General features: G+C 47.8%; 1 gene segment (V, D, J or C); it reads right to left on the reverse strand.

The window, feature by feature from the left end:
• Positions 1-3,094: 3,094 nt before the first annotated feature.
• On the reverse strand, positions 3,095-16,594 carry LOC129633971 (immunoglobulin heavy variable 4-59-like). The segment is given in 6 exon segments: positions 3,095-3,133; positions 4,203-4,293; positions 4,533-4,581; positions 12,506-12,623; positions 16,159-16,466; positions 16,549-16,594. Coding segments are annotated over 6 exon segments (651 nt in total).
• Positions 16,595-18,841: the final 2,247 nt, after the last annotated feature.

Here is an 18,841-nt window from a genome sequence, read left to right on the forward strand (position 1 = left end):
GACTGAGGACACACAGCTCCTGGGGGCTCCTTAGGGCTCTGCTCCCCCGCCTCCCTGTGGCCCTGCGGCTGTGTCCTCACTCCTGCACTTCTGTGTGTGAGGATGTAGCCTGGGGCTGACGACAGTCACAGCACGTGTGGACTTGGCAGCGGGTTTGCCCGGGGTGGGGAGTGCTGTCAACATGTCATCAGTGGGGTTATCCCTCCTGGAGCCAGAAAAGACCAGTGTGTGTCCCCACTCTGACGGGCGCCCTGTCCATGGGACCCTGGTCTTCTCCTGCCCCGAAACGTCACCCCTTCGGGTCTGATGCTGGTCAGCTCTTCCTCGGCACAAGGATCTCACCTGTACACTGACTGAGTTAGAACCTACTGTCTATGAAAAGCCCTTCCTGGTCTGGCTTTGGTCACAGCAGTTCTGCAGGAGCATGTCTTCTGTGCCAGATCCCGTTTCCCGACACCTGAATGTGCTCTGGGGAGAGGCCCCACCTCACTCTGCCTCAGAGCTTGTGGGGTCACTTGTGTCCGATACTATGCAACATGGTCAAGACTCCTGAGGGTGACCCTGGAACTGTGGGTGTCTGGCATCCAGGTCACTGAGCTTCTAGGTGTGTCCTCATCCCTTGGCTCAACACCTTCATCCATCATCAAAGCCAGTGGTGTTTTGTTGTGCATTGCCGAATAGGCTTTCCTTTCTCTGCACTTTCTCTGATCTTGTGATCCCACTGGACCACCTGTAAAGCCCAAATATGCTTCTCATCTCACGGGACTGGAAGGTTGAAGACCACATCCCCAAATCCACTACCATTTGGTGTCTATGGGGTTTAGTTTATGGCATCAGAAGTGGGATCCAGAGAATCCCCAACAACTCCTAAGCCATGAACAATCAGATGCTGGTACCTACTCTGACCTGTTGAGTTCAGTGCTCTCTGGATGAGTGTGGTCTAGTAGCTTTGTGTGGAGTCTTTAGGGTTTTCTATCTACAGTGTTCTGTAGATAATGAGAATTTTGCCTCTTATGGTAAAGAATCCACCTGCAATGTAGGAGACCTGGGTTGACTCCTCGGCTGTGAGATTCCCTGGAGTAGGAAATGGCAACCCACTCCAGGATTCTTGCCTAGAAAGGACAAAGAAGACTGGCATGCCACAGTTCATGGGTTACACACACACAGCTATTACACACACACACCTGTCACACAGACATACAGACACACATAGTCATACACACAACACACCTGTCATCTACACACACACCTGTCACACACACACACACCTGTTATACACACACAGAGTTATTACACACAGCTGTCACACACACACCCCTTTACACACATATACAGAAACGTGTCACAGACACACAGACAGATGTTTCGCACACAGGTGTTACACACACACACCTGTCACACACACAAACACACCCCTGTTACACACACAAACACAAACAGATGTTACACACACACACTCCTGTCACACACACACATACCTGTCACACAGACATATAGACACACACAGTCACACACAGAACACACCTGTCATCTACACACACACCTGTCACACACACACACCTGTTATACACACACATACTTGTTACACACAGCTGTCACACACACACCCCTTTACACACACACAAACATGTCACAGACACACAGACACCTGTCTCACACACACAGGTGTTCTACACACACACCTGTCACACACACAAACACACCCCTGTTACACACACAAACACAAACAGATGTTACACACACACACTCCTGTCACACACACACACATACCTGTCACATAGACATACAGACACACACACACAACACACCACCACACACACACACACCTGTCACACACACACACACACCTGGTACACACACCTGTCACACAAACACCCCTTAACACACACACACACACCTGTAACACACACAGCTGTCTCATACACACGTGATACACACACACACAGTCACACAGACATCTGTCAAACACACACACCTATCTCACACACACACACCTCTCACACACACAAACACACACCTGTCACACAGAGACATGCTCACTCACACACACATGCACACATACACACAAACACAAGCACACACATGCACACATTTACACTCACAAGATACATACATATACTCATACATATACACACTAATGCACACACAGACAAACATGCACACACATCCACACTCACATATGGACTCATACACATTCACACACTCATATACACACTCACACACACACAAACATGCACACACATCCAGACTCGCATGCTCACATACACACTACACATATTCACACACTCATAGAATCAGACATATCCTCACATACTTCTCATGGCCTCACTGTGCTGTGTATTCCCAACAGGTCCCAATATTAAACGTCATCAGTCCTTGTCCTGCTAGTTATTGTTTTCAGTGAAAAGAGAGACTCCATCTCTGAGACTCCCGGTCCCTATCCCTACATGCTCCTGGGCAGCAGCCCTGCACTGGGGTCCTGGGCACCCCCTGCCTGGGCTCACAGCGCAGTCCTAGCAATGTTTCTGGTCTGGTATTAAGTGGCTCTGTTCTACCTTCAGAGTATTCTTCTAGAGACAGCATGATCTTTTAATCTTCTCTAGAAATAGCCTTTGGAGAAGGAAATGGCAACCCACTCCAGTGTTCTTGCCTGGAGAATCCCAGGGATGGGGGAGCCAGGTGGGCTGCCGTCTCTGGGGTTGCACAGAGTCGGACATGACTGAAGCAAGTTAGCAGCAGCAGCAGAAATGGCCTCAATAAATGCACACACTCTGTAGAGAGACCCCAAGGAAGGAGTTTGTGAGAACACCTGGACATCGCCGCCTGGGGCTGCAGGTGCACTGATGCAGTTGACACTCACAGTGAGTCCAGAGGCTCTCGAGGACATGGGGTCCCTTGGCCTCCTGGAGCCCCCTGTGGGCTAACATCATGTCACAGGATAGCTGCACGCAGAAGCATGGGGCTCGATGCCCACTCCACCTACCGTTCACTCCTGGGCTCACCTGTTCTTGCAGCACCTGGATCCTGCAGGGGCCCCACAAGAAGTTCCAGATGAGCCCCCTTGTTGAAAACCAGTGCAGTCGCCCCAGACAACTCACAGCACAAACACCTGAGGGGCTCCTAGTGCCCACACCTGTGAGAGGAGACACCTGAGACATGAGAGGAGGATGTTGCAGAGCCCTTTTCAGCTGACACAGGTGAGCCTGCTTTGAGGGAGTGCTCACTGAGGGAATGGTGCGGTGAGCATGCTCAGTCACCTCAGTCGTCTCTGGCCCTTTGAGACCCCACAGACTGTAGCCCACCAGACTCCTCTGTCCATGGGATTCTCCGGGCAGGAACACTGGAGAGGGTTGCCACAACAGCACCCTGCAGAGAAGCTAGGTCAGCCATGTGCGTGTCCCCCGACAGGACATCTCTTCAGCAGGATGGCCTCGGGGTGCATCCATCCTCAGACTCCATCCTGCTTCTCACCATCCCTCCTGACCACCTGCCCAAGAACTTCAGGACCTGAGGTCATTGGGGAGACAGACCCACTGCTGAGTCAGCCACGTGTCCTCCAGCAGGACCCTGTGACAAACCTGCTTCCCCCTGTTCTGAGTCTCTGATAGATTCTTCATAAATATTCCTGAGCATGTCAGATACCCAAGAGCAGGAGAGGGATACTGGCCATGTCGATCAGGCAGGAGAGAGCAGGTCTGAGGCCAGTACTGAAGGCTCCAAGCCTGGTCTCCAGCCATGGGTACCAGAGCCTTAGCGCCCTGCCTCCTGGATGTTGTCTGGCTGTGGTGTCTGCACACGAGCTCCCCTCCTCAAAGAGGGTGCATATCGTAGCTCTGCCAGGTCCCTGGGGGTCACATGTGGGTAGGGGCTACCTGCATTGTTGAGGTTGAACACCCATGACTCAGGGGATCTGGGTCTGGGCGCTGAGCGTCACCAGGGTTTTCAGTACTGGCCCATCTGCGTTCTACTCCCTCCTGGGCTGCAGTGCCCTGCTCCAGTCCCTTCTCTTAGCTGTGAGATATGAACCCTCTGTAGGTCTGCAGTGGACAAGAATTTCTATTCACCTCCTAGGAGAAGCTGGGTGAAGAGCTCTTCCATGGAGGGTCTGCCTGTTGAACCTTCTGGGTAGGTGTTAACATTTCTCAGCGTTTGCCTTCCCCTCGTTCGTCAGGTGTCCTGAAGGGATAAATATGAACACTTACCTTGAAGATCTGGATGTTTCTGGAGTTATATCCCACAAACCATGCACTGTGGCCCCAGGATCTCTCATCCTCACAGTGGTAATTGCTGGTCCTGCAGGAATTGGTAGTAATTACCCAGAAGGTGCTCCTCCTGAAGCTTTGCTCCCATGGGCAGATCTCACCTGGACTGTGGATTTCCCTCCTGTCTGGTTTTGTGCTGGGGGATTGCCCTGCAATGTTAGGACACTGTTAGGTCCAGGGAAAGTTTTGATGTTGAGAATTTCCTTGCTTTAATGATGGAAATCACAGTTTCCACACACACTACCTCTTGATGCAGGAACCAGCAGGTACCAGCTGAGGTTGTCCTTGACCTGAGAGTCGAAGTAGAAATCCAATGTCACTAAGAGTCAGAGGAGCCTGGACAGACTTGACCAACATAGAGAGACAGGGATGAAGGACTCAGCAGGGCACTTATTTTAGGCTCAGATTCCAAAGCTCTTCCAAGAGGCTGGAATTCAGAAAGCACCACGGTGAGGAGATTGTTACGTCCTGGTGCCCCAGTTCTAGTCAGAAGGCAGGACAAAGTGCCTCTCGGTGATTCCGGGTTCCTGACTTAGTTTCAGAGGTGCTGTCCCCCTTCTTCCAGCCCCTTTCCATGTCCCTGTGTGACGAGGGAATGCAGAAATCACGTCCGTACATGAGGGGGTCCCCTAGGGGAAGGGCTGACAGGTGGGTGTGCCATGTGGAAGGGTGTTCATTCTTTCCAGGTACATGAACTGCTGACTTTACCAAATCTGGGACCACCCACATCTGCGCTCTTTGTTTCATTGGCTTGTGATTTTTCTCATTGTTTGGGCTTCCCCAATCGATCAGTTCAAGCTTCTCTGATAACATGCTCCTTGGAAGAAGACCTTTGATCAACCTAGTTCAGTTCACTTGCTCAGTCATGTCTGACTCTTTGGGACCCCATGAATCACAGCATGCCAGGCCTCCCTGTCCATCACATACTCTCGGAGTTCACTGAGACTCATGTCCATCGAGTCAGTGATGCAATCCAGCCATCTCATCCTCTGGCATCCCCTTCTCCTTCTGCCCTCAATCCCTCCCAGCATCAGAGTTTTTCCAATGAGTCAGCTCATCGCATGAGGTGGCCAAAGTACTGGAGTTTCAGCTTCAGCATCATTCCCTCCAAAGAAATCCCTGGGCTGATCTCCTTCAGAATGGACTGGTTGGATCTCCTTGCAGTCCAAGGGACTCTCAAGAGTCTTCTCCAACACCACAGTTCAAAAGCATCAATTCTTCGGTGCTCGGCCTTCTTCACAGTCCAACTTTCACATCCATACATGACCACAGGAAAAACCATAGCCTTGAGTAGACGGACCTTTGTTGGCAAAGTAATGTCTCTGCTTTTGAATATGCTATCTAGGATGGTCACAACTTTCCTTCCAAGGAGTAAGTGTCTTTTAATTTCATTGCTGCAATCACCATCTGAAGTGATTTTGGAGCCCCAAAAAATAAAGTCTGACACTGTTTCCACTGTTTCCCCATCTATTTCCCATGAAGTGATGGCACTGGATGCAATGATCTTCCTTTTCTGAATGTTGAGCTTTAAGCCAACTTTGTCACTCTCCACTTTCACTTTCATCAAGAGGCTTTTGAGTTCCTCTTCACTTTCTGCCATAAGGGTGGTGTCATCTGCATATCTGAGGTTATTGATATTTCTCCTGGCAATCTTGATTCCAGCTTGTGTTTCTTCTAGTCCAGCGTTTCTCATGATGTACTCTGCATATAAGTTGAATAGGCAGGGTGACAATATACAGCCTTGATGTACTCCATTTCCTATTTGGAACCAGTCTGTTGTTCCATGTCCAATTATAACTGTTGCTTCCTGACCTGCATACAGATTTCTCAAGAGGTAGGTCAGGGGGTCTGGTATTCCCATCTCTTTCAGAATTTTCCACAGTTTATTGTGATCCACACAGTCAAAGGCTTTGGCATAGTCAATAAAGCAGAAATAGATGTTTTTCTGGAACTCTCTTGCTTTTTCCATGATCCAGTGGATGTTGGCAATTTGATCTCTGGTTCCTCTGCCTTTTCTAAAACCAGCTTGAACATCAGGAAGTTCACAGCTCACATATTGCTGAAGCCTGGCTTGGAGAATTTTGAGCATTACTTTACTAGTGTGTGAGATGAGTGCAATTGTGTGGTAGTTTGAGCATTCTTTGGCATCGCCTTTCTTTGGGATTGGAATGAAAACTGACTTTTTCCAGTCCTGTGGCCACTGCTGAGTTTTCCAAATTTGCTGGCATATTGAGTGTGGCACTTTCACAGCATCATCTTTCAGGAATTGGAATAGCTCAACTGGAATTCCATCACCTCCACTAGCTTTGTTCATAGTGATGCTTTCTAAGGCCCACTTGACTTCACATTCCAGAATGTCTGACTCTAGGTCAGTGATCACACCATTGTGATTATCTGGGTCATGAAGATCTTTTTTGTACAGTTCTTCTGTGTATTCATGCCACCTCTTCTTAATGTCTTCTGCTTCTGTTAGGTCCATACCATTTCTGTCTTTTATCGAGCCCATCTTTGTGAAATGTTCCCTTGGTATCTCTAATTTTCTTGAAGAGATCTCTAGTCTTTCCCATTCTGTTGTTTTCCTCTATTTCTTTGCATTGATCGCTGAGGAAGTCTTTCCTATCTCTTCTTGCCATTCTTTGGAACTCTGCATTGAGATGCATATATTTTTCCTTTTCTCCTTTGCTTTTCACTTCTCTTCTTTTCACAGCTATTTGTAAGGCCTCCCCAGACAGCCATTTTGCTTTTCTGCATTTCTTTTCCATGGGCATGGTCTTGATCCCTGTCTCCTGTACAATGTCACGAACCTCATTCCATAGTTCATCAGGCACTCTGTCTATCAGATCTAGGCCCTTAAATCTATTTCTCACTTCCACTGTATAATCATAAGGGATTTGATTTAGGTCATACCTGAATGGCCTAGTGGTTTTCCCTACTTTCTCCAATTTAATCTGAATTTGGCAATAAGGAGTTCATTATCTGAGCCACAGACAGCTCCTGGTCTTGTTTTTGTTGACTGTATAGAGCTTCTCCATCTTTGGCTGCAAAGAATATAATCAATCTGATTTCTGTGTTGACCATCTGGTGATGTCCATGTGTAGAGTCTTCTCTTGTGTAGTTGAAAGAGGGTGTTTGCTATGACCAATGCATTTTCTTGGCAAAACTCTATTAGTCTTTGCCCTGCTTCATTCTGTATTCCAAGGCCAAATTTGCCTGTTACTCCAGGTGTTTCTTGACTTCCTACTTTTGCATTCCAGTCCCCTATAATGAAAAGGACATCTTTTTTGGGTGTTAGTTCTAAAAGGTCTTGTAGGTCTACATAGAACCATTCAACTTCAGGTTCTTCAGCATTACTGGTTGGGGCATAGACTTGGATTACTGTGATATTGAATGGTTTGCCTGGGAAATGAACAGAGATCATTCTATCGTTTTTGAGATTGCATCCAAGTACTGCATTTCAGACTCTTTTGTTGACCATGATGGCTACTCCATTTCTTCTGAGGGATTCTTGCCCACAGTAGTAGATATAATGGTCATCTGAGTTAAATTCACCCATTCCAGTCCATTTGAGTTCACTGATTTCTAGAATGTCGACATTCACTCTTGCCATCTCTCGTTTGACCACTTCCAATTTGCCTTGATTCATGGACCTGACATTCCAGGTCCCTATGCAATATTGCTCTTTATAGCATTGGACCTTACTTCTATCACCAGTCACATCCACAGCTGGGTATTCTTTTTGCTTTGGCTCCATCCCTTCATTCTTTCTGGAGTTGTTTCTCCGCTAATCTCCAGTAGCATATTGGGCACCTCCTGACCTGGGAAGTTCCTCTTTCAGTATCCTATCATTTTGCCTTTTCATACGGTTCGTGGGATTCTCAAGGCAAGAATTCTGAAGTGATTTGTCATTCCTTTCTCCAGTGGACCACATTCTGTCAGATCTCTCCACCATGACCCGCCCATCTTGGGTTGCCCCACGGGCATGGCTTAGTTTTATTGAGTTAGACAAGGCTGTGGTCCTAGTGTGATTAGATTGACTAGTTTTCTGTGAGTATGATTTCAGTGTGTCTGCCCTCTGATGCCCTCTTGCAACACCTACCATCTTACTTGGGTTTCTCTTACCTTGGATGTGGGGTATTTCTTCACGGCTGCTCCAGCAAAGTGCAGCCGCTGCTCCTTACCTTGGACGAGGGGTATCTCCTCACCACTGCCCTTCCTGACCTTCAACGTGGGATAGCACCTCTAGGCCCTCCTGTGCCCATGCAGCCACCACTCCTTGGAGTGGGGTTGGTCCTCCTGGCCGCCTCTGGTGTGGGGTAGCTCCTCCCGGCCGCCGCCCCTGACCTCAGACACCACCCCTAACCTGGACGTGGGGTAGCTCCTCCCGGCCACCACCCCTGACCTCGGACTTGGGTAGCTCTTCTCTGCCGTTCCTGCGCCATTGCAGCATGGCACTCTCGGCCGCTGCCCTTGACCTTGGACTTGGGGTAACTCCTCTTGGCTGCCGCCCTTCGGGCATGGGGTCCTCCCGGCTTCTGCCCCTGACCTCAGACGTGGGGTAGCTCCTCTAGACCACGCTTCGTGATCCGGTCGCAGCCGCCATCATGCCTAGTCCCAAGGTCTCTACCTCCCTTCTAGAGACCCCGGCAGAGACCAGTGCCCATGGGCACTAGGCCCAGGCTGGCATTGTGCAGTAGAAAGTTTCAGCCAAGCTGAGCTCCACTTGTCCTAGTGGACGCCTAGATCAGGAAGCCTGAGCTCAGACAAAATTCCCCCTTGAATTTCCACGGGATCAGCTTAGACCCACAGGGGCGGTTGATTGCATCAACATAGCGCACTAAAAAATGGAGACTTTACTTTGCTGGCCAAATTCCGTCTTGTAAAGCTATGGTTTTTCCAGTAGTCATGTATGGATATGAGAGGAGGACCATAAAGAAAGCTGAGCACTGAAGTATTGATGCTTTTGAACTGTGGTGTTGGAGAAGACTGTTGAGAGTCCCTTGGACTGCAAGAGGATCAAACCAGTCTATCCTAGAGGAGATCAGTCCTGAATATTCATTGGAAGGACTGATGCTGAAGCTGAAGCTCCAATACATTGGCCACATGATTTGAAGAACAGACTCATTGGAAAAGACCCTGATGCTGGGAATGATTGAAGACAGGAGGAAAAGGGGATGCCAGAGGATGCGATGGTTGGATGGCATCATCGACTGGATGGACATAAGCTTGAGCAAGTTCTGGGAGTTGGAGATGGACAGGGAAGTCTGGCGTGCTGCAGTCCATGGGGTTGTGAAGAGTCAGCCATTACCGAGTGACTGAACTCACAGCTCAATGGTAAAGAATCATCCTGCACTATAGGATTTGATTCCTGGGACAGGAAGATCTGCGGGAGAATGGATAGGCTACCCACTTCAGTATATTTGGGTTTCCCTTGTGGCTCAGCTGGTGAAGAATCTGCCTGCAGTTTGGGAGACCTGGGTTTGATCTCTGGGTTGGGAAGATGCCCTGGAGAAGGGAAATGCTACTCACTCCAATATTATTCCTTGGAGAATTCATTGGACTGTTTTGTCCATGGAGTCGCAAAGAGTTGGATACAACTGAGCAACTTTCACTTTCTCATTGTTTACTCTGTTCACTTTGTCTTTGTGTGATTTCTGCTGAACGAGACTCACATAATTATCGAAAGACAGTGCTAGTGACAAGGAACTGCTTCAGATCAGATCTGTCGCTCAGTCGTGTCCGACTTTTTGTGACCCCATAAATCACAGCACGCCAGGCCTCCCTGTCCATTACATACTCCCGGAGTTCACTGAGACTCACGTCCATCGAGTCAGTGATGCCATCCAGCCATCTCATCCTCTGTCGTCCCCTTGTCCTCCTGCCCCCAATCCCTCCCAGCATCAGAGTCTTTTCCAATGAGTCAACTCTTCGCATGATTGGCCAAAGTACTGGAGTTTCAGCTTTAGCATCATTCCCTCCAAAGAAATCCCAGGGCTGATATTCAGAATGGTCTGGTTGGATCTCCTTGCAGTCCAAGGGACTCTCAAGAGTCTTCTCCAACACCACAGTTCATAAGCATCAATTCTTCGGCACTCAGCCTTCTTCACAGTCCAACTCTCACATCCATACATGACCACAGGAAAACCATAACCTTGACTAGACGGACCTTTGTTGGCAAAGTAATGTCTCTGCTTTTGAATATGCTATCTAGGTTGGTCATAACTTTCCTTCTAAGGGTAAGTGTCTTTTAATTTCATGGCTGCAGTCCCCATCTGTAGTGATTTTGGAGCCCAGAAATATAAAGTCTGACACTGTTTCCACTGTTTCCCATCTATTTCCCATGAAGTGATGGCACTGGATGCCATGATCTTTGTTTTCTGCATGTTGAGCTTTAAGCCAACTTTGTCACTCTCCACTTTCACTTTCATCAAGAGGCTTTTGAGTTCCTCTTCACTTTCTGCCATAAGGGTGGTGTCATCCGCATATCTGAGGTTATTGATATTTCTCCTGGCAATCTTGATTCCAGCTTGTGTTTCTTCTAGTCCAGCATTTCTCATGATGTACTCTGCATATAAGTTAAATAAGCAGGGTGACAATATACAGCCTTAATGTACTCCTTTTCCTATTTGGAACCAGTCTGTTGTTCCATGTCCAGTTAAAACTGTTGCTTCCTGACCTGCATACAGTTTTCTCAAGAGGTACATCAAGTGGTCTGGTATTCCCATCTCTTTCAGAATTTTCCACAGTTTATTGTGATCCACACAGTCAAAGGCTTTGGCATAGTCAATAAAGCAGAAATAGATGTTTTTCTGGAACTCTCTTGCTTTTTCCATGATGCAGGGGATGTTGGCAATTTGATCTCTGGTTCCTCTGCCTTTTCTAAAACCAGCTTGAACATCAGGAAGTTCACAGTTCACATATTGCTGAAGCCTGGCTTGGAGAATTTTGAGCATTACTTTACTAGTGTGTGACATGAGTGAAATTGTGCAGTAGATTGAGCATTCTTTGGCATTGCCTTTCTTTGGGATTGGAATGAAAACTGACCTTTTCCAGTCCTGTGGCCACGCCTGAGTTTTGCAAATTTGCTGGCATATTGAGTGCAGTCCTTTCACAGCATCATCTCTCAGGATTTGGAATAGCTCAACTGGAATTCCATCACCTCCACTAGCTTTGTTCATAGTGATGCTTTCTAAGGCCCACTTGACTTCACATTTCAGGATGTCTGGCTCTAGGTCAGTGATCACACCATCGTGATTATCTGGGTCATGAAGATCTTTTTTGTACAGTTCTTCTGTGTATTCTTGCCATCTCTTCTTAATATCTTCTGCTTCTGTTAGGTCCATACCATTTCTGTCCAATAAGGAGATGTAATAGACAGAGGTTTGATCCCTGGGTCAGGAAGATGCCCTGGAGGAGGGCATGGCAACCCACTGCAACATTCTTGCCTGGAAAATCTCATGGACAGAGGAGCCTAATGGGCTATAGTCCATTAGATGTTAAACAGTCTGACATGACTGAAGTGATGAGCATTCATAGGACAAAAGTGTTTAAAATCACTAAGTTCCATAAGCTAAAGGTAGTGTTTGTTTGTTCCATGAGACAGTCAGGAGACATGGCTGAACACCAGGTCGGGGCTCACAATGGCTCTTTATTCATCAGGGAATATTCTGTATATTCCTTAGATGTATTGTACTCTCTCCTTGAAAGACTTGTCCTTGTATAAACTTCTGGTGGCTCATACCTTGACAAGAAAGCTGAGGATATAAAGTAAGAATTGCTCTTCAAGTACAAGCTTCCCTTTAGTATGTGTCCTCTATCTGCCGTAAAACCACTCAAAGAACAGAAGCTACTGAACCTACTAAAGCCTGTCAATTAGTGAAGGGAGGAATGCCCCTCGGTGGTGCTCAAAGAGCTGACACCACACTCAGAGCATTATTCATAGTTTTCTCCATGGAAATTCAATGGGACCTCCACCCCAGGTTGATGCAGAAGGTGAGTCTGAGGACACCACAGACATAGATGCAGGAACACAGATGACACAATCTTTTCATCTTCCTGCATCTGTGCGTGGTGTCTGCAGACTCAGCTTCTATCTCAGGCTGGAGAGGAGGTCCCGCTGCATCTCCATGGAGAGTCCTATGGCTAATGCTGTGAGTGAGGTGTCAGTTGACTTAGCACCAACAAGAGGGGTTCTTCCCTGGCTCTGGGTTTATACACCTCTGTTGTGTGAGTCCAGCTGCACTTACACTGCTGACTGCTGGCTAGCTCGTTCACTGGCCCTGCTGTGCTGAGCAGCACTGCCGAGTCACACAGAGCCTCTCCCGTGGACTTAGCGAGCTTACACCAAATGTCCAGAGAACGGGCCTAAGTGACAATAGGAAGCAACCCAATGAGACTGTGCCTTTCGTGCAGTGAGGATATCCTCCCCTATCCCAACCACCATTCTGCCTCGGAGACTGAGGAGGTACCTAAGAGTCATGAATGCAGAGAAGTTCCCCAGAAAAACTGCTACAAGGAGAGGAAGCCCCCTGAGAGGAGACCAGCTGTCAATCACCATCTGCACCTGCTCCTGCAAAACACAATTGTTTGTCCCCAGCACCTGCTGGTGGTAATGGAGCCCACGGAGGGTGGCTGGTGTCTGGGCTCACACTGCCTTCCCCTCACTGTGTCTCCTGCACAGCAACACACGGCCGTGTCCTCAGTGGTCACAGAGCTCAGCTGCAGGGAGAACTGATCTTGGATGTCTCTGAGATGGAGGCGTGGCTCCTGATGGAGGGGCTGTGGTCAGTGTCACCGTCATAGTTTATGCATGCCATCTGCTCTAGCCCCTTCCCTGCGGCCTGGGGAATCCACTTCTGACAATAACCACGTGATGGAGTAAGCAGAGACAGTGCACGTGAGGAGAGGGTCAGTGAGGGCTTCACCAGTTCTGGCCCGACTGCTTCAGTGCATCTGGGACTGGACACTGGGAAGGAGGATCATCAGTCCCTGTCAGCGACCTGCAGTCACAACCATCCTACAGACCCATGTCTGCACCTGAGACCCTCACCTTGGGGAGCTGTCACCAGGCAGAGGAGAAGACCCCACACCCCCATCTTCTACACCACCACCCTGCCTTCCCTGACACCTCAGCCCTGTGGGAGGAGGGATGTGAGCTCCCTCACCCAGGGGTGGATTGTACCCTGGAGCATGAGGAGGAATTTCCATGTGGACCAGCCCTGTCCTTGTAAGTGGGGATGGAGTGTGATCACCATTCCCGTGATCTTTCTGGGTCCCTGTGAAGTCTCTTTCCTTCATCTCTCTCAGTATTTGAATTTGGTTAGGGGAGCACGTGGTTTATGAGCTACATTGAAATCACTGCATCTAGGAAGAGGACTGAAGACACAGTATACGATGGCCCTGTCTTTTCATATAGATATTATTTTATCATGTGACTATTTCAGTTCAGTTCAGTCACTCAGTCGTGTCTGGCTCTTTGCAACCTCATGGACGACAGCACGCCAGGCCTCCCTGGCGTCACCAACGTCACATCACCAACTCCTGGAGTTTTCCAAACTCAAGTGCATGGAGTGAGTGATGCCATCCAACCGTCTCATCCTCTGTCATCCCCTTCTCCTCTCGCCTTCAATCTTTCCCAGCCTCAGAGCCTCTTCAAATGAGTCAGCTCTTAGCATCAGGTGGCCAAAGAATTGGAGTTTCCGCTTCAGCATCAGTCCTTCCCATGAATATTCATGATTGATTTCCTTTAGGATGGACTGGGTGTTTCCCCTTGCAGTTCAAGAGACTCTCAAGAGTCTTCTCCAACATCACCGTTCAAAAGCATCATTTCTTCGGGGCTCAGATTTCTTTGTAGTCCAATTCTCATATCCATACATGAGTACTGGAAACACCATAGCCTTGACTAGACGAACCTTTTTTGACAAAGTAATGTCTCTGCTTTTTAATATGCTGTGTCGATCGGTCATAACTTTTCTTCCAAGGAGTAAGTGTGTTTTTATTTCATGGATGCAGTCACCATTTTCAGTGATTTTGGAGACCCCAAAATAAAGTCTCTCACTGTTTCCACTGTTTCCCCATCTATTTGCCATGAAGTGATGGGACCGGATGCCATGATCTTAGTTTTCTGAATGTTGAGTTTTAAGCCAACTTTTTCAGTCTCCTCTTTCACTTTCATCAAAAGGTTGTTTAGTTCTTCTTCACTTTGTCCCATATGGATGGTGTCATCTGCATATCTGAGGTTATCGTTATTCCTCCCTGCAATCTTGACTCCATCTTGAGCTTCATCCAGCCCAGTGTTTCTCATGATGTCCTCTGTATATAAGTTAAATAAGCAGGGTGACAATATTCAGCCGTGATGTACTCCTTTTCCTATTTGGAACCAGTCTGTTCCATGTCAGTTCTAACTGTTGCTTCTTGACCTGCATACAGATTTCTCAAGAGGTGGGTCAGGAGGCCTGGTATTGCCATCTCTTTCAGAATTTTCCACAGTTTATTGTGATCCACACAGGTAAAGGCTTTGGCATAGTCAATAAAGCAGAAATAGACGTTTTTCTGGAACTCTTTTGCTTTTTGATGATCCAGCAATGTTGGCAATTTGATCTCTGGTTCCTTTGCCTTTTCTAAAACTAACTTGAAGATCTGAAACTTCTCAGTTCACATATTGTCCAAGCCTACTTTGAGAATTTTGAGCATTACTTTGTTAGCGCTTGAGATGAATGCAATTGTGCAGTAATTTGAGCATTCTTTGGCATTGCCTTTCTTAGGGATTGCAATGAAAACTGCCTTTTCCAGTCCTGTGGCCCCTGATGAATTTTCCAAATTTGCTGTCATATTGAGTGCAAACTTTCACAGCATCATCTTTTAGGATTTGAATTAGCTCAACTGGAGTTCCATCAGCTCCACTAGCTTTGTTCATAGTGATGCTTCCTAAGGCCCACTTGACTTCACATTCCAGGATGTCTTACTCTCGGTGAGTGATCACACCATCATGATTATCTGGGTCGTGAAAATCTTTTTTGTACAGTTCTTTGTATTCTTACCACCTAGTCTTAATATCTTTTGCTTCTGTTAGGTCCATACTATTTCTGTCCTTTATTGAGCCCATCTTGATATCGCTAATTTTCTTGAACAGTTCTCTCGTCTTTCCCATTCTATTGTTTTCCTCTAATTCTTTGCATTGATCCCCGAGGAAGGCTTTCTTATCTCTCCTTGCTATTCTTAGAAAGTCTACATTCAAATGGGTATATCTTTCTTTTTCTCCTTTGCTTTTCCCGTTTCTTCTTTTAACAGCTGTTTGTAAGGCCTCCTCAGACAGGCATTTTGCTTTTTTGCATTTATGTTCCTTGGGGATGGTGTTGCTCCCTGTCTCCTGTACATTGTCACAAACCTCCATCCATTGTTCATCAGGCAGTCTATCAGATCTAGTCCCTTATATCTATTTCTCACTTCCACTGTATAATCATAAGGGATTTGATTTAGGTCATGCCTGAATGTTCTAGTGGTTTTCCCTAGTTTCTTTAATTTAAGTCTGAATTTGGCAATAATGAGTTCATGATCTGAAGGAGAAAAATTTTAGCTGTTGAGTATTATGTGTGTGTGTTTGCATAAAGCTATCCTTTCTTCAAGGAAAAATTAAAATATATATACATACACAGTTGTCTGAGAGTGACATAAACCACAACAATGAAATACCAGGATACAGAAATGGGTCTATGGAGCAGCTCCTGGGCAGGAGGAGGACAGAGACTCTCTGAGGAGAATCCCCTCCAGGACCCCCACCGCCCAACGCCTCTTCTGCACCTGCTCCAGGTCTCAGCTTTGTACTGCGTCCTGAGCGCCCCCTGGTGGTCACGGGCCCCTATGCAGGGAGGTTTTGGGGCTCACACTGACTTCCCCTCACTGTGTCTCTTGCACAGTAGTACACGGCCGTGTCCTCAGTTGTCACTCTGCTCAGTGATAGAGAGACTTGGCTCATGGAGGTGTCCCTGGTGATGCTGAGCCGGGATTTCAGGGCTGGGTTATAGCCTGTGCTTCCACCACTATATATGACACCAACCCACTCTAGCGCCTTCCCTGGAGCCTGGCGGACCCAGTTTACAGCATAGCTGGTCAATGAGAATCCAAAGACCGTGCATGTGAGGGAGAGGGTCTGTGAGGGCTTCACCAGGCTGGGGACTGACTCCCGCAGCTGTACCTGGGACAGGACCCCTGTGGAGAGAGAGAAGCACAGTGACCCATGGGCTCAGATGCAGCTTCCCCACGTGCCCATGTCTGATCCAGAGACACTCACCTCTGGGGGCTGACAGCACAAAGAGGAGGGTCCACAGTGGGTTCATCTTTGAGCAGATGAGAGTCACCACTCCCGCAAGTCTCTTCAAGCCTGAGGAGGAGCCTGAATTTAAGTGAGCTGGTGCTCTGTTTCTACCCTGTGACCTGAGTGGATATTTGCATATGGGGGGGGGACCTCCGTATAAAAAGCAGAAAGCAGTGAATAGAGGTCCTGTCTATGGGGCTCCCGATGTGAGGGGGTGCTGTCTGTGGCCTCAGAGAACTCAGCCCCTCCTGGGGTCCCCTCCCTAGACCAGGAAGACTGTTGAGGAATGAAATGATGAAGGAGGGCTGGTCAGGAATCAAAATGCTTTCAGGGAACAATGGCAGATTTGGGGAAGAGACTTTAATCTCAAGAACGTGTTTGCCTTTACTCAAAAAATGCCCACCACACATTCAGGTACCAGCCGTTTGTTAGACACAAACTGTTGTTTTTTTTTGTTTTTGTTTTTTCCTTTCTGATTAGCTGATGTTTACTTATCCCATATGCAAACATCAGAGAAAAATATACATGTAATAATCACATTGAATTCAAATGGAGTTGAGTATAATTAAATGTTTATCAGAATTCCCAAAGCATTTATATTTCCCTTTGCTTTCTTGACTGTTTTTCATCTTGAACAGCTTAAATAACCTCAAGAATCACTCTAGAGGAGGTTTGTTCATAGTAATTAAAGACAGTATTACTTTTGTGGACAAAGTAGACATTTCTGCTGAGATGCTCGTCTTCCCAGCACGGCTGACCTTGCCCAGTGGCCTGTCCTGCATTTCGCTGTGCACAACTGAGTGTCTGCAGGAACTCGTGAACCTCAGCATCTCCTCCCTGAGGGTGGGCACTGAGGGCCCAAGGCTGCTGAGGACTGAGGACACACAGCTCCTGGGAGCTCCTCGGTGCCCCGACATGCTGCAGCTGTCCTGATCACTGTGTGCAGGCTCCCTCCTCCTCCCGGTGCTTATTTCTTCCTCTCTGCATCCTTGCCAGTGAGATGGGAGCTCAGGGAGCGTAGTTCCCACCACAGTGGTGAGAGGACACGCGTGGTTCTTGGGGGTAAACCTTCACAGTGAACGGCGTGCAGAGTGTGAGGGCGGCAGGGTCAGAGGAAAGCCCCTCCTCAGGAAGCAGGTTCCCTTGAAAACCCCACTGAGAGCAGCTTTCCCGAGTCCTGGGTCTCTGCGTCCTGGACTGAGCCTGAGGTCCTCTGAGTCAGCAGTGCTGGAGGGCAGAGCACAGCTCCCCCATCTCCCTGTGGCCCTGAGGCTGTGGCCTCAGCACCTGCATTTCCGTCTTGAGGATATAGATTGGGGGATGACAGTCACATCATGACAGTCGTGTGTGGACTTTACAGAGGGTCTGCCAGGGGTGGGGAGTGCTGTCATCAGTGGTGTTATCTCTCCTGGAGCCAGAAAAGAGCAGTGTGTGTCCCCATCTCTGACTGACACCCTGTCCACGCGACCCTGAGATTCAACACTGCAGCTTCGGGGCAGGTCAGCTCTCCCTCAGCCCAGGGCTCTCACCTGTGTATCAAGTGACGTGGAAACTGCTGTCTATGAAAAGCCCTCTCCTCCATTCTGTTTCATGAAAAGAGTCCTTTTATAGATGGAGATATAATTACAGAATTATAGAAGGAAATATATGGAAGGAAAATTATAGAAGGAAATAGCATTTACCACATTACTTCTAGATTTTCAATAATAGTAGTAGGGTAAATTAAGTAAGGAAGAACCTACCTGTGTGTAGATAGTAAGACACTCAGCTAAAGCAGGATGAGTAAGAATCAGAGCACACATCTGCACCCTCTGGTCTGGACCTGAAAAGTGAGCAGACGCTGTGGGGTGGGGAAGGGGAGGAGTGCCACCCAACACCTGGAAGCAGCTGAGCCTGTTAGTTACCAGGTGCAATCAGTGACAACCTTCAAGCACATGCCCCAGCATCTGACCTGGCCTTGATGAGCTGGAGGACTGGAGGCGACCATACCAATTGCTGTTCGTGCAGAAGGAAATGTAACCGGTCTCCAGGTTTCAGGACCAAACAGGGCCGGTGAAGGCCCCTCTGTGCACAGGTGTGTTGTGTCAGAACAATCGTCTGTGGGCTCAGTGAGTCACATGAAGATGTGACCTCACTCCTCAGTTATTTAAATGTGATACATTTTTAAATGATCTTATTTCATTTAATACAGTTCAGTTTGGGAAATTGTTTATAATTAAAATTAAACATGTCAAAATACTAGTACACATTTTTGCACAAGAGCTCAGGC

The sequence above is a fragment of the Bubalus kerabau genome, chromosome 19 (genome assembly GCF_029407905.1).
Source record: "Bubalus kerabau isolate K-KA32 ecotype Philippines breed swamp buffalo chromosome 19, PCC_UOA_SB_1v2, whole genome shotgun sequence".
NCBI classification, from domain to species: domain Eukaryota; kingdom Metazoa; phylum Chordata; class Mammalia; order Artiodactyla; family Bovidae; genus Bubalus; species Bubalus kerabau.